The sequence below is a fragment of the Pinus tabuliformis genome, chromosome 2_2 (genome assembly GCF_031772625.1).
Source record: "Pinus tabuliformis cultivar Carrire ecotype Pingquan chromosome 2_2, CPIR1, whole genome shotgun sequence".
In the NCBI taxonomy this organism is placed as follows: domain Eukaryota; kingdom Viridiplantae; phylum Streptophyta; class Pinopsida; order Pinales; family Pinaceae; genus Pinus; species Pinus tabuliformis.
This window is the reverse complement of record NC_142300.1, coordinates 1,066,257,215-1,066,274,270: the sequence shown is the minus strand read 5'-3', so window position 1 is coordinate 1,066,274,270 and position 17,056 is coordinate 1,066,257,215. Positions and strand designations below refer to the sequence as shown.

The 17,056-nt window shown below is 40.3% G+C and overlaps 1 protein-coding gene across 1 annotated transcript in view; it reads right to left on the bottom strand.

The window, feature by feature from the left end:
* Positions 1-8,400: 8,400 nt before the first annotated feature.
* The window catches only part of LOC149197068 (splicing factor U2AF-associated protein 2-like), a 193,490-nt gene continuing 184,834 nt past the window's right edge, over positions 8,401-17,056 (bottom strand). The window contains exon 11 of the mRNA XM_089405737.1: positions 8,401-8,667. Within this exon, the coding sequence (XP_089261863.1) occupies positions 8,544-8,667 (124 nt within the window). The 3' untranslated portion in view covers positions 8,401-8,543. The remainder of the gene's footprint in view (positions 8,668-17,056) is intronic.

Below are 17,056 nucleotides of genomic sequence, written 5' to 3'. Positions count from 1 at the left end.
CAATCCAGGGACTGGTTAGGGTACTGACCACAATCCCTAACAGCCCATCTAAGCTGGCCCAGAATTGCTCTTAATGACTGCGGTTGTCCTCCAATGAGATGTTGCCCTCCACGCTGCATCATTACAGTCCTCCTTGATATAGTAGACCTCCCAAATAGTCCCACTAATGAACTGTTGTAACCTTCTCTTTTCTTGTGGCTAGGGCAGTCATGAGACTGCATATAAGGAACCATTCAAATCCCTTCTCACAACAGTGTAAGGGCACAGGAAACCATCCACAAAATGCAACCTAGAACAATCTTAAGGTGACTGCGTTTAGGCATGCGTTGAGCCATGTATAGACTGCGTCTAGGGCATATTTAACCCTTCCTTAGATATGCATCTAAGGCTCCTTTAAGGCCTCCTCATGTCTGCGGATAAGGGTTTCCTTGCTGCGTGTAGAAGTTCCCATAAACAGTGGGTAGATTTCCCTTCTTTGCTGCGACTAAGAAGCCTCTTTTGACAGCGGTTTAGGGCATCCTTTAGGCAGCATATTAGGGCAGGTTTGGGTAGCATATTGGAGCCTCTTTAGGCTGTGAATAGGAGCCTCTTTATTGCGATCAGATCTCCTTCATGACTACGGCTAGGCTTCTCTGGACAATGTATTAGCTAGGGCATCCTCATCATCTTCATGTCTGTGTTTTAGGCCTTCTTTACCATGACAGCCTTAGGGTAGAGCATCTTTACATTAGGGCAGCGTAGATTCTTGGTGATGTCTCCTTCCACCAAAACCTAGATGAGTGGAGAGGAGAGATCTCAAGAGTGTGTCTAAATGGCTATCATGCCACCTCCTTTTATACTAAAATGTTGAGCACAAGTGGGGGTTATTTGGTTGCTGACCGACCTTGATGAATTGTCCCATAACATAAATAAATTCATATCTCCATCAATACTTATTGGAATCGGATGATATTTAGATCAATCCTACACCTCTCGATGAGAGGGATCCAAGAAAAATATCAGTTGCCATTAATAAGATGACCCACATGGAGCTTGGCCCTAGTTGCCAATTTTAACACTCCCTCTCAACTAGGGAGAACTCCATCCGCTGATCCATATGTCTGACTATACTATCTCTGCCATCAATGCCCTGCACTGCTCTGCTGAACCATGAAGAAGAAGAGTTGATCAAGAATGTCTCATACCATTCTCTACTGACCCGAAGTCAGTTTCATCTGAAGAGAATGTGTCATATCACTCTTACTGACCCGAAGTCATTTTTATTGATCCCAGATCAATATCACAAGAGTGTCTCAAACCACTCATACTAATCCCATATCAGTTTCATTAATCCCAGATCAATGGAGGTTATCCTAGCATAGGGAGTACGGTAAATACAACGATGCTTCCATCGATAGTACTACTAAGGTCCCTAACCCCATTTCCCTGCTCATTGATCAAATGAGAGGTACTTCCCATGAGTGCCAAACTGCATGGGTAGGATGCTTCCACAGGAGAACTAATCATCTTGTCCACAGGAGAACGAATCAACCTGTCCCACAGTCGCCATGGGAGAACTAATCATCATGTTCCATAGTCGCCACGGGGTATCGCAGGGGAAGGTTGAACCTTTCACCCTATATATAACGCACCACTAGGGAAGAGTGAGTCGCCTTGTGGTTGTATGTCGCTCCAGTAAGTACCCCAAGCCCCCAGAGCTCCCAGAGCTCCCAAAGCTCAACGCATGCAACATGCAGGACCCTTATAAGAAGGTCTCTCAATGACTCCAACTCGTTCTAAAAAGTCACAGATTTGACCCTTCCCCTTGGCTTTGACAAAATGTCTGCAACTTGTACATTAGTCTCGATGTGATGGAGCCTCGTCACTCATCGACTTACCATATCCCAGATAAGGTAGTATTTGATGTCTATCTGCTGAAGCAATCATCGAATACGGGATTCCTCAACAATCGAATCCCCCCTGGTTATCACAAAGAATCACAGTGGTATTCATCATGTGTACAAACAACTCACTGAAGAGCTTCCACAACTAGGCAGCTTCACACGAGATCATACTCGTAGCTATGTATTCAGTCTCGGCGGTGCTTATAGCAACCGACTTCTGCTTCCTGCTCATCCATGATATCGAAGCAGAATCCAAAGAGAACTAGCGCTGAGAAGTGCTCTAGTGATCCTCCACACTGCCTTCCCAGTCAGCATTCGAATAATCATGCAGTGTCATAATTCCGGCAGTGTATCTCAATCCATGAGAGATTGTGCCCTGAAGATATTTCAGAAGATTCTTGGCACCAATCTAGTGAGGCTCAACCAAATATGAGCTCACCATGCTAACTACAAAACATATATCCAGACGGAAGTTCACTAAGAACATCAATGCAGATGAGTTTATGAAACTCAGAGGCATTTCCCAAATCTGGTCTGGCATCACCACCATATAACTTCTGAAAGTTAATATCCTGGAGGTAGTCACAGGCTTACAGTTTACCGTAACATATCTGGAATCCAACTCCCTCTTACTTCTGCAAGTGAGAGGGTTTGCACCTGCCAGAAATAGGTTGTTTCTCAAAAGGTGTCGGTATGAGAGATCTATCATCCAACCCTTCAAACAATGGTTTGGATCGGCTTCACTTTTAGCAAATCTCAACTTCATCAGACAGCGATCGATCCTTTCATATTACGCATGGGGTGTTTTACTTCAAGCCATAGAGGGCTTGCTTCGACCTATATACATGAGATTCCCAATCATGAATCTCAAACCCCTCAGGTTGTTCCAAACCTATGGACCTGCTACATGAGACGAATGGTCCCCTTGTAGGATTTTCCTTCTGTACATCTCAAATATGCACCTTCATGCTCTTCTTGAATTCAGGTATCCGAGTCACCATCTGACTCACATCGGTTAGGACCTCATAAAGTAGATCTCAGGCGTTATAGATGAGATATGTCATGATACCCAATGGACCATCCTGCAACTTGACACAAATTGCCAACCCTGAACCCATGAGTAAAAGCATCTTTAAAATTTTCATTTTGAAACACGTTCCTTTCCATCAATGAATGCCACCCTGTAACCTTTGACTTCCATTGCCGAAATGGACACCAGGGTCTTCTTGTGATCAAGTACATAAAAGAGATTTTGCAAATGAATTGAGTTACCCTCATCAATTGAGGGGTAACATTCCCTACACCCTTTCCGAGATAGGTGGCATCGGCTCTAAGTATAATCCCATGATTGTTTCCATCTCTACCAAAATAGAGAGAGCACCCTTCTATCTGATGAAGTGCCTTCAAGCACTATAATCGATAAGCCAGATTCCTAAAGAATCTGAAGGAGAGGGCCAATACAAGATAGTGCTTCTTTATCTTACCAGAAACAACATTTGATTGTTCATACCGAGGGTTCCTTGCTTTCTCTTAAGAATCTGTCATTTCCTTGATGCCCTGCATTACCTGTCATTCCTCTGACCATTGAAGATGTCCCTGGAATGATTATTAACATCATCGAGTGATGTGTCCCCACCATTCGGACACTCCTTCGCGTAATGGTCAAACTAGTTATTTACCTTTCCTTCCACCCTAAGATCCAGTCTTCCCAATGAAGCGATCTTTAGGTAGGCCATATTCAGATGTGCCATTCTGATAATATTCTCTGCTTCGATTTCACCCTCGGTGAATATGAAGAGGGATGAGGAACCCATTGATCATTTTGTCATTTCCTAACTATCTTCAATGATTGCTCTTTCACTCTTGCTTTGGCATTGTCTTCACCTCAGCTCTGATACCATGTTAATTTTAGGTATGTTCTATGCTTAGAACAATTTGTTTCAATTTTCATAGTTAGCTCGATATATTTTCCACATTAGCAATCACATCAGCATTAAAGTAAACTACAAATAGAATATAAACATAAATCGGAGAAGACAAGTCAAGACAAGAGGACACAAGATGTGGTGCTAGCTAGGGACAAACCCCAATGTGGGGAAACCCTTGATCAATTCTTCTTATATGTTCTTCAATAGTTCAATAGAGAGAGAGAGAGATATTACATATACATCAGAAGTCAACACTTTGACTTGACAAGATAAGAACATAGATCTTCTCTAAGAAGATGTCTTGTGAGGTAATTGATATGGACTCATGTGATTCCATCACCCTATCATAGTGCTGCACCATGTTGCACCATCATACCATGTCCATCATCACAGACTTGCACCATGATGCATCATTGTTGAGTTGTAACTCACGTTGTAGCCATCTTGGTGCTCTTCATCATCATGTTGCACACATCATGGTGCTGCACCATATCACCATGTTCCACCTCCTTGTGCTACATCTTCAAATTGTACCTTATTGTGCCCATCATGTTGCATCTTGATACACTTATCTTGATTATCTTGCACCTTGATACACCATGTTGCACCTTGATACACTTGTGTTGCACACCCTGATACTTATGCCACACCTTTATACTTATACCGCACCTTGATACAATTATGTTGCACACCCTGATACACTACCCATAACAACTCTTGCTATGGTGTTATGGCCTAGCACATAGCAACAAATGTATCATTACTAACGCAGGAACATTTAGTCTATAGAAATGTCAACACTTGAACATGCTGTAATGCTGCAATTCAAGAACTGGTTAGGGTTCTGACCACAATCCCTAACAGCCCATCTAAGCTGGCCCAGAATTGCTCTTAATCACTGTGGTTGTCCTCCAATGAGATGTTGCCCTCCACGATGCATCATTACAATCCTCCTTGATATAGTAGACCTCCCAAATAGTCCCACTAATGAACTGTTGTAACCTTCTCTTTTCTTGTGGCTAGGGCAGTCATGAGACTGCATATAAGGAACCATTCAGATCCCTTACCACAGCAGTGTAAGGGCACATGAAACCCTCCACAAAATGTGCCCTAGAACAGTGTTAAGGTGACTGCGTTTAGGCCTGCGTTCAGCCATGTATAGACTGTGTCTAGGGCACGTTTAACCCTTCCTTAGATATGCCGCTAAGGCTCCTTTAAGGCCTACTCATGTCTGCGGATTAGGGTTGCCTTGCTACGTGTAGAAGCTCCCCTAAACAGTGGATAGATCTCCCTTCTTTGTTGCAGCTAAGAAGCCTCTTTTGACAGTGGTTTAGGGCATCCTTTAGGCAGCGTATTACGGCAGGTTTGGGTAACGTATTGGAGCCTCTTTAGGTTGTGAATAGGAGCCTCTTTAGGTTGTGAATAGGAGCCTCTTTACTGTGCCCAGATCTCCTTCATGACTACGGCTAGGCTTCTCTGGATAGTGTATTAGCTAGGGCATCCTCATCATCTTCATGTATGCGTTTTAGGCCTTCTTTACCATGACAACCTTAGCGTAGAGCATCTTTACATTAGGGCAGCGTAGAATCTTGGTGATGTTCCACCAAAACCTAGACGAGTGGAGAGGAGAGATCTCCAGAGTGTGTCTAAATGGCTATCATGCCACCTCCTTTTATACTAAAACGTTGAGCACAAGTGGGGGTTATTTGGTTGCTGACCGACTTTGACGAATTGTCCCATAACACAAATAAACTCATATCTCCATGAATACTTATCGGAATCGGATGATCTTTAGATCAATCCTACACCTCTCAATGAGAGGGATCCAAGAAAAATATTAGTTGCCATTAATAAGATGACCCACATGGAGTTTGGCCCTAGTTGCCAATTTTAACAACAAGGCACACAACTTTTTCAGGAGACTAAGAAGTTGTCTTCCGCTTCCCAAAATCTTTCTCCCATACTGCAAATTTCTCCATAGGAGTGTCAAGAGTAATGTCCCTAAGTTGGGCACTAACTCATAAGGATTCAAGATAGTCTGAGTATGTAGAATAGAGGGCCTTCACAAAAATTATGAAAGGGATGTCCATTTTTATTCTAGTGGCTTCTACAACATGCAAAATAGCTCCAATTTCTGAGGGTAGGTTTAGGGGATCATCATACTTCAATTCTCAATTGAAGAGTTTGATCATCCACTGAGCTACCTCCAATTTTGAGTGTGAGTAAAATAAATCTTTCAGTGTCTTTAATGCATTATAAGCATTTGTAATTGGTATTTTATGACTCACCTCTTTACTTACAAAAGAAACAATCATGGCATAGGCCTTGTTATTCTTCTTCTCGCATATGGAGAGCTCTTTACATGATGTGGGCTTGGTAAGCAGATTGTCACCTTCTCCTTCATATACACTTTCCATATGCCATTAAAGATGAGTGTGTGTTTGATCTTTTTGGACCATTCATGGTAGTTCTCCTTACCAGTTAGCCCTACACCTAACTACACCGGCGGCAGAGATGAGAGAGTGCATCTTCACCAACAATTCTGAACCACCAAACTTTTAACAACTAGAAAAGTAAATATATTGAGGAAAAAGTGTACTAGGCACCCATATGCCACCATGATTGATGACCCTACTTCAACCTTGTGCACATATTATTTTCATTAAAGATGGAAAGACAATACATGCATTCACAACTTCAATAGATTCTTAGTAGAGGGTAGAGCTTTGCAATACAACAATCACACAATAACAATATCACAGTGCGACCACACGACCAGAGTTGAGATTCTCATTGGTCAACATAATCTCTGCTTGCACCAACAGCCTTCTCGGCCACCACAATCAACACGGCCCCAACCACATCAAAGATTCAACTGCCACTCAAGCCCACCTTGATCATGACAAAGTGGAAACAACGGTGTTTGGCTTGTCAAGAATAAGTTAAGCAACAGAAATGGAACAAGCCTTATCTAGAATAGAAATGGCATTGTGCCTGGAGCCACAAAGATGATGACGACATCAGAGTTTGACAGACGAGCAAGGAAGAATGAGTTTGAGAGACAGATTTCCTATCGAGTGAATTGAGATTACGCTTTGCACAAGGGTTCACTGGGAGTTGGCACGATCGTGGCTGCCACCTGCCAGACAAGCGAACGTGCAAGTGTTTTTGTACTCTGCAAATCGGTATGAAAATGGCGAGAATATCTACTGAGCAGAGAAGAGGTGGGGACAAGATCTTGTCAGAAGAGGTGGAGTCAAGCTCAATCTATTCTATTCATAAGAGGTTTCATTTATGAGCATTGGTAGAGGTGAACATTATGAGCATTGATAGTCAAGCTTCATTATGAAAAGCAGACATTTATGAGTGTTGGTAGAGCATAGAACATTTATGTGTTGGACGACACAAAGATACCAGGCAGAAATAGAAAAATGAGCACACAGTTACCACAGTGAGAGACAGGCATTTTTAACAAGCCACGGAATTGACAGAGGTGTTAGGAAGAGCAGCAAAAAAGGAGTTACAATGGGCAGAGGACTAAATTTGGGACCTGTGCTCTGATACCATGCCAGGTCAGGATGGTAACTCCAATGTATTGGACTTCTAATTCCTATTCCAAGCTCTCTTCAAATTATTTACATATTCTGCTCAATTTAGGTGTCTAACACCATTTTTTGGCAATATGGGATGGCCTATAAAACAAGGTTAGATATCTTCCAGCATTCACTTGAGGGGAAAGCAAGAACATCCAAAAATATGTACTATTAATGGAATTCATAAACTTAATTACCCAAAAAAAAAAACAAAAAACTGTGAACTGTTCTCTTTCACTTTCATCTTGAAACAATGTTAAAGCTACAGTCCCATCCTACCTCAATTTGAAACAGTGTCCAGACTGCTGATTATAATTTGTGTCGTTTATACTTGTAAAATAAATCCTGATCTGGGCCAGCCTCTCCCTCTCTGAGACAGGGCCGACTTTCACACAAAGTTTAGTACTGTAAATTTGTATTTCCCTGCTTTCTATGCAATTCATGTAGAGAAGGATCACATCTGTCATGCTAAAATCATAAAAACCACAGGTCCTCCTTACAGCTGTGAGGACCATGTGAGAAATATACAAGGAATTATCACCAATAACTGACTTGCACGAGGAGAAAGTTGACCCTAACAACTCAGAGTATATTCACCCTAACAACTCACTGAAATAAGAGATTTTAGGGAGGTACTTTTAATGCATTCTCTAAATGTCGAGTCATGTTACAATGGAGAGTTAGACCATTAGTAAGAAAACATTTGTGTAACATTTAATGCTTCATGGCACATCTAACAATAAATGGTTTTCCACAACTAAAATAAGATGCTAGCATACAATAAATCACACATAATATTAATATGAAAAAAATCAGACCAAGGAGATAATCTGGGAAAAAAATCAGACACAGGGATAAATCGAAAATTGTCACTCGCGAAGATTTTTCTACACTTTCATCACAATGATCACGAAGCCACTACTAAATTAGGAAAAAATTATCAGAAAACAAAAGGGTGGTATAAACAAAAGCAGTTGTCGAATAGAAGACACCAAATACGGGCAAATCTAATCAATGTTTATTATTACCATTACAAGTTGTTAAGCTACATTAAAAATCTGAGAGACTATCAGAGTACTGACCTAAAAATAACGTGTTTCTAAATAAATTACAACAAAAATGCAATTAAGTTCAACGACTTAATCAGCTTCAAGTTCTGCACCAAAACGTTCTAATCGTTCTGCCTCCTCCTTCTCGTCTCGAATTAATGCGTGATTAATGGTTCCATCATCTTCCACAGCTTGTATTTGCCTCCCACCAAACCTGCTTCACAAGAATAAATAACTTCAGAAATGAACTAACATTCTTTAGCTTTAGTTTGTATAGACTCCCAGCCTTCCTCAGATGAAGAATATGAAGCCAGATATTTTGAAAATCACACAAACTTGTAGATTGCATGTAGAATAGAGAGACCATACACAGAGATCCACTACAGATTGACCACAACCAAAAAGAACTTTCCACATCTTTAAAATAAATCTATAGTTCTCAGATATTTTGAAAATCACCCAAACTTGTAGATTGCATGTAGAATAAAGAGACCATACATAGAGATCCACTACAGATTGACCACAACCAAAAAGAACTTTCCACATCTTTAAAATAAATCTATAGTTCTCAGATATTTTGAAAATCACCCAGACTTGTAGATTGCATGTAGAATAAAGAGACCATACATAGAGATCCACTACAGATTGACCACAACCAAAAAGAACTTTCCACATCTTTAAAATAAACCTACAGTTCTCATTTGGTTTCACCTGTCAAAAATGCTTTCTTGTGGCAACTTGAGGTTAACCTAGGGCAGCAAATATCATCTTTGAAATCCAAATCTAGATAAATAAAATGAAATTCACTGTCACCATGGAACTTTAGTGGGACTTCGTTATTCAAGATCCTGATGCACCAAATTTTGCATCTATGATGGAACCTCTAGAATCTACATAGACACATACAAGTTTGATTCTTCTAGCATGTTCGATAGAGTGCATAGTAAATCTCACGATAATAGCTGCCTGATGCTTATTTTTCTCAGAACTTTTTTGACCCATTTTCTGTTGATTTTTACTAGGGCAATCCTAAAACACACAGATGTGCCTAACCAGAAACAATTTTTTGCACATCGGACCTTATAAAACTGGAAATCAGATCATGCATACTAAACACAAAATTTCAGTCCCAAAACACAATTCTTATTAGTTCTTCAACAAGAATCTAGGGTTCCCGTATAATGGCCCTAGAGGAAATTACATATACAACAATTACCCTAGATCTGATCCAGTAGATCAAGCACTAGATCTGTCCTTGATATAGCTAATCTAGATTTCCTTTGTTGCTCCATTCTATTTTCTCGAACCAAGTACAATTGAGTATCTCATTCACAGCAAACTTGAAATATTACTCATGTAGACCTCATGCTTACTTGAAAGAATCTCTCTCTCTCAAAGTATTGTGCTCCTGCACGTCTCTATGCTCTTGTTTAGACCCTCACAGCCCTCCACTGATCTGATGCCTACTCGGTCCTCTCGTGCAAAAAATGCTCTCTTGCCAACAACCTTCCACAAGAACTTTGAACCCTCAAGGAGTCTAAGGCCTACTTGGCCTTCTCCTCCACAAGATGCTCTCTTGCCAACCACATTCCACAAGGCCTCTCAAACCTCAAGGGGTCTAAGGCCTACTTGAGCTTCTCCTCTGCAAGATGAGCTGAGGCTTATTCGACTTTCTTCTTCGCAAGATGCTCTCTTTCCAACCACCTTCCACAGGACCACTCAACCCTCACGGAGTCAAAGGCCTGCTCATCCTTCTCCTCCATAAGATGCTCTCTTGCCAACCACCTTCGACAAGCCTTCCCAACCCTCAAGGGGTTTGAGGCCTATTCAGCCTTCTCCTCCACAAGATGCTCTCTTATAAACCACCTTCCATAGGCCTTCTCAACCCTCAAGCATTCTTAAGCATACTTAACCTTCTCCTCCGTAAGATGCTCTCTTGCCAACCGCCTTCCATTGGCCCTCTTGGCCCTCGAGGGTTCTAAGGCCTACTCAGCGTTCTCCTCCACAAGTTGCACTCATGCCAAGCCACCTTCCACAGTTCCTCTCGACTCTCAAAGTTTTGAAGCCTAATCAACCTTCTCCTCTTGAGAAGGTCACTCTCTTGTCGACCACATTCCGCAAGCCCTCCCAACCCTCTTGGCCCTCTCCCTTTGAGAGAATCGATCTCTCGCCAACTACAACAAGAAGGAATCCCTCACCCATGTACTTATACATTTCCAAAGGGTGCAATACCATGGGTCATCAAAATACCATGAGTCTATGGGTGCAAAGCCTCATCACTTATCTCACTTGCCCCACACGTAAGAATACTCCTTATGCTATCCAAAACATCAACACTCCCTCTTAGCAAGGGATGCATTCTCATGACACCACCTAAAGAGGCCCTACCTTCTAACCCGAAACACATTTCCACCCTTGATCCACTACCACAGTGGCTCCATACAACACAAAAGCAATTCCTGTTGTATGACAGACACTCCTTCCAAGACACCCTGCTCCTAGAAGCCTCTCGCTCCTAAGCATCCTGCATGGCCATCTTGTACCATGACTTCCTAAACCTGAAGGTTGTCTTCATTCAAGTTGTTGAGTCCCTCTTGAAATTCCTCACTCCCTCAAGTCTCTACATGACCTTCACTCAAATTTTTCTCACTTGGATCTCCAATGGCTATCGCAGCCCTTTGACATCTTGGTCTTGCATTCTTGATCCCTCTCCCATCATAGGAACATATATGACCTTTACTTGACCCCTGCAAGCTCAGATATCTTCACAAGACCTTCACACCTAGGTTGTAATGAACCTCTCAATCTCTTGTGTAGATCTTTTCTCAAGATCCTAGCACATCTAATGAATGAATCTCTCATTCATTTCTCTCTATATACACACTAGGGTACAACTATCCACAACTCCTTGTGTGAACAATCTACTCCATGTCTCACTACGCTTGCAGATCTTGGCCTTCACAGCCCATACAAGCAGTGTGTCATACTTAGCCAACTCTCTTGGCATGGGTATGCTACATGCAATAGTTCCTACTGTTGAAAATTATAACTAGCTTCGGTCTTCATAATGACCTAATTGTAATCATGACATTGTATATTATTTATAAAGAAAGAATAAAAAGAAAAATAAATTATATTTTATTTTTGTAGTATGGGTTTCATGCTCAAGTTCGAGTCAAAAAGCATGTTCTTCGTGCTTTTAGGTTTTCTAGGTCTTTCTAGGATAAAGAATAAATTTTTTCATGTGTCATAGTCCCATTCGAACTCATTGTAATAAAGAGAAATAATTATTTTATCAAGAAAAACCACTTATAAGCCCAAGACCAAGTCGGCCCAAGTAGCAGATCAAGTCAGCCTAAAGCAGGGGAATTCTACCCTCAAGAAAGGCTATAAAAGGAGAGGAGCTACAGCCATTTAGTACACTCATCAAGCACAAGTTCGATATGCAATAATGAAGGTGAAGAAGAGTAGCTAGGAGGACGAAGAAGAAGAGCAGAAGTCAAATTTTTGAAGTTAAATATTTTCTTGTCTCGTTTCTAGGGCCAGTGAAGCTGCCAATTGCAAGAGGAAGAAGTTGTAGGGCTGAAATTCTATGAAGAAATTGCAGGGGTCGAAGTTGTAGTAGTGAATTTGCAATATCGATGTTTTGGAAATTGCCTTAAAGGTGATCTTGTTGGGGGCTAGCTTGGGGCTTGGAGGGCTCATTGGCTTTGGTCTTTGGGTCTTGGAAGTCTCTTTGTAAGCATATTTTATATGAGAAGAGAAGCATTTTTCTGGGTTTTCCCCTTGGAGGAATTTTCCCTATCTTGGAGCCTATATCCTGTATATGTTGTCTCTTTGTGATCTTCATTGTTTTTGGTAATTTCTTGATGAACAAAATTAAAGAAGCAATAAAAAGCCAACTAACATCACAAGTAATCATCAAGATAAGGAAAATAAGCTATAATCTGCAAGTCTCCAAATTTTCCAACACCTACATCCCCCTCTAAGAGTTGTTACCTATGCAAATCTCAAATCCAACTACCCTTCTCAGAGACCAAGCTCTAATACCATGTTAGAATTTTGGGCACTAGACTTAATGCACACACACAAAATCTGGTACTAGACTCAAATCAACTAATTAAATAAAACACAATGACGTAGCTAACTAGAAACAAGTTTTTGCACATTGGAATTAATAAAACCAACAACTAAATCATACACAGTAAACATAAATTTTAGCCCCAAAACCCAATTCTCATTAGTTCTTCAACAAAAATCTAGTGCTATTACATATACCACAACTACCCTATATCTGATCTAGTTAATGAAACCATAGATATATCCCCAATCTAGCTGATATGGATCTCCTTTCTTGCTCGATGTTATTTCCTCAAACTCGACACAGTTGAGTATCTCACTCACAACAAACTTGCAATATTACTCATGCAGATATGTTCCTTGACAGAGTCTCTCTCTCAATGTCTCGTGCCCATGCACATCTCTACGCTATTGCTTAGACCCTTTCGGCCCTACTCAAACCCTCTTGGCCCTCAAGGGGTCTAAGGCCTACTCAACCTTCTCCTCCACAATATGCTCACTTGTCAACCACCTTCCATAGGCCCTCTCAACCCTCAAGGGGTCTGATACCTCCTCGGCCTTCTCCTCCACAAGATGCTCTTTTACAAACCACCTTCCACAAGCCCTCTCGACCCTCAAGGGATCCGAGGCCTTACTCTACATTCTCCACCACAAGTTATTCTCTTACCAAACACCTTCCACAGGCCCTCTCAACACACTTGGGGTCTAAGTCCTACTCATCCTTCTCCTCCATAACATGCTCTCTTTCCAAGGCACCTTCCACAGGCCCTCATCCCTCAAAGGTCTGAGGCCTACTAGACCTTCTCCTCTTGAGAGAATCGCTCTATCACCGACCACCTTCCACAAGCCATCTCGGCCCTCAAGGATTCTAAGGCCTACTTGCCCTTCTCCTCCACAAGATGCTCTCTTGCCAACCACATGCCCTCTAGGTTCTTCGGCTCTCTATAGGCCCTCTCAGCCCTCTCTTGGGACAATCACTCTCTCGCCAACTACCACAAGAATGGATCACTCAACCTTGTACTTATAATTTTCCAAAAGGTGCAATACCCTGGGACAATAACATGGGTCACCAAAATAACATGCATTTATGGGCACAAAGCCCCATCACTTAGCTGACTTTCCCCACACATGAAAATACTCGCAATGCTACCCAAAGCATCAACATCAAGACATGTATGACTACAATAATAGTACTAGTAGAAGCACATGTTGAAAGTCTAATATTTATGATTGGAAATTACTGCGACGGGGGGTTGAATCAGTAATTCAAAATTTTTACTTTTGCTCAACTTAATTTTCTTCTTATGCAACTAATGGTTTATGTACGTGTTGTATTATTATTGAATTCCTTCTGCACGTGTTAGAGAGAGAGATTTGCAGATTTATTTATCAAGAATTCAAGAACATTCACACAACATTCAAGAACCAACACATGAAGACACCAGATATAAGTGGAAACCCCGAAGGGAGAAAACCATGAATTTTAGGCTGAAAGTGATGTGAAAGCAAGTTGCTACTCCTTATTACATCATATTTTTGTAGGCTCCAACCTACAAGAGGCTCCTACCTCAAAGGAAGCTCCAACTACCACAAATTTTCTGCAAGCTACAACCCATAAGAGGCTCCTACCTTAATAGGCTACAACTTGTTCTTTATCAAGCTACAACATGGAAATGGACAAAAATCTCTTAATCACAACATCAAGTCACAAATGTTGGTTACCTCATATACAATTTTGTTGTCATGTTTACTATTGCACTGCTTCTCCTTTTCAACTTTGTGCCTCTTCTATTGCTGCTCATCAATCTTCTTATGCAAACTACTTCACTTCCAAAAGTTCTTTTTCCATTCCACATTGTATATTTTATAAGCAAGCCATATTGGTTGTTTGTATTCTTTGCAGGAATATGAAATGAGGCATTATCTCTTGGTCTTCTAAAAACTATTCACAAGCTTGTCTCTTCATTTTCAGTTTTGAAAACAATTTGTAACATAAACTATAGCTGAAATAAAACAACTCAACCAGTGATGATTACAAGAGACAAATCAAATTAGTATTAGCTTGTATCATACATTTTATGTTCAATGAAAGCATATATTTTTCAGCTTGTGTCTCAATAGTTTATGTTTCATTTGACAATGTTTAGTGTTCACATTGATTAGCATAGCCTTTGCACTTCACATCACTTTCAACCTTTTTCATTCAAGCGTAGATTGTCACCAATTCAACATTCAACATGTAGCATGAATTACCACCAATGTGGTTAGTGACATCAATGCCAATATTACCAACATTCTCCCCCTTTGGCATTGACAGAAACACAGTTATTCCTCCCCCTTCGACATCAACTGCAAGAGGTGATAGTGGCCAAGTATTCTACTTGTTCAAGTCAATTGACCATTGTGTTTGTTGTAGAAAATAATCAATAGTGAAAAATCTTTCTCGCAATGTCGCTCAGAACAAAATATCTTGCAAACATTTCAAGGTGTTAAGGAGGTTGCTTATTATTTAAGCTCCAGTTGCGTAGCAATTTGCGCAGCAACTTACGCATCAATCCAAGTTGTGCATACCTCCAGTCCATATGTAAAAAGATGAAGCTAATGGGTTGTCTTGAAATGTCCCTAAGAAGGTTATGAACTCATGAAACAACTTTGAAACTGAAAACATTCCTCCAAACCATTATCTCCCTTTTTCTATCAAATGCACAGCAGACTTGCGCAACACCTGCAGCATCTCCAAAACTTTGACCATGTGGTGATTTTTCCTGAACCAAACTGCTTAAGGCAACACCCACTAGCTATGATAACCTTATAACATCCCATAAAACTATCCAAACCTCAAAATTTCACTTGCTTTATCAAAATGGGGAATCATGACCAATGCGCAACATGTCCTGTTGTGTTTCTGCATTCTTCATCAAAAAGATAACCTCCATGGTTTTTCGGCCAATAAAAACGTTGGACACCATACTAATATATAAGCATCATAGCAATAGCCTATGAACACCTTTCATTACACCAAAATTAGATTCTCTACCATCTATCAATCATTCATCAAACAACCCCACCTTCTTTATAATCTCTAACGTCACTGTGTTGGTTGATTTGCAACACGAATAGGTGAACAGATTCTATTAGAAACACAACCCAATAAAACGAAGAAAAAAAATATATCAACACTACACTTGGTAATAAGAACATTGCCACCAATATATAAGATATCAAAAGCCATAACTCCAATGCACATATGTAGACGATGGTATAATCAATGATAAACGCCATCTCCAAATGCCAACGACAATGTTGATGCTCTAATTTGATAATTGATGGAAATAAGTCATCACAAAAACATTGTTTGACATACGTTCCATATCAAAAATAAACTGCTTATTGAGTTTCTAAACAAACTGCATTTTGCATTACAGACATCTGGCCAAAATAATAATAATGCCAAGATAATAATAACATTGGAGTTTAACATGAAAATGCTAGAAGTAGATGCTAGAGTTAAACGCTAGAGTTGATATGCCAATAGATGTTGGAGTTAATATCAATGGAGTTTAATGTGTGTAAGTTACATATATAACGCCATTGAACACTGGAGTTTGGAAGGATATGATAAAATCGTTGAATGGAACACTGCATATAGGGAATGGAACGTTGCATATCAATTTTCCATATGGTGAATGGAATGTTGCATATTAATGCTGCATATGGAGGATGAAACGTTGCATATTTAACATTGTCCATTAACGCTGCATATTAACGTTGCAGCCGCACTAGTGAATGGAATGTTGCATATTAACGTTGCATATTGAACATTGTCCATTAATGTTGCATATTAACGTTGTAGCCACCAGTGAATGGAATGTTGCATATTAACGCTACATATGGTGAATGGAATGTTGTAGCCACACCAGTAAATGAAATGTTGCATATTAACGCATTATATAAACGTTGTCTATGGAACAATGTTGCATTCAATAAACGCATTTTATAAACTTTGCATTAACATTGCTTGCAATTGTACCAACAGCTTGACCTCTAGGACTGCTAGGGCATAAAACCCTAAAAAAAATTATGAGAAACTGCTCAATGATATGCCCCAATGCTTCTGCAATGCCACTGTAATACCATATTAGCTCTTCTCCACACCACTAAGACGCAAAATCAATGTTGGGGACACCGATGTAATATTTTGTAGGGAAGTCATTCGATTTCAACGTTGGATGCAGTGCCTTAAAGAATTGAACGATTATATTAATCGGTAGCTCTGAATAATTGAACCATGAATTTACTGTTGATTTTTGATAGTATCAAATGTGCTCTAAGTTTCAAATTTCGCAGAGAGGCTTGGGCCCATGTATTCCAAAGAACTCAGAAAGTGTTTTGGGAAATTCCACCCGAAGACAGTTTTATTAAAATAATTAATTATTTTTATGGGTCCCTAAGTCTAAACTATGGAAATTAAAATAATTAATGAGTATTAATGTAACTATGGGTGTAACTTCTAAAAGAAGACA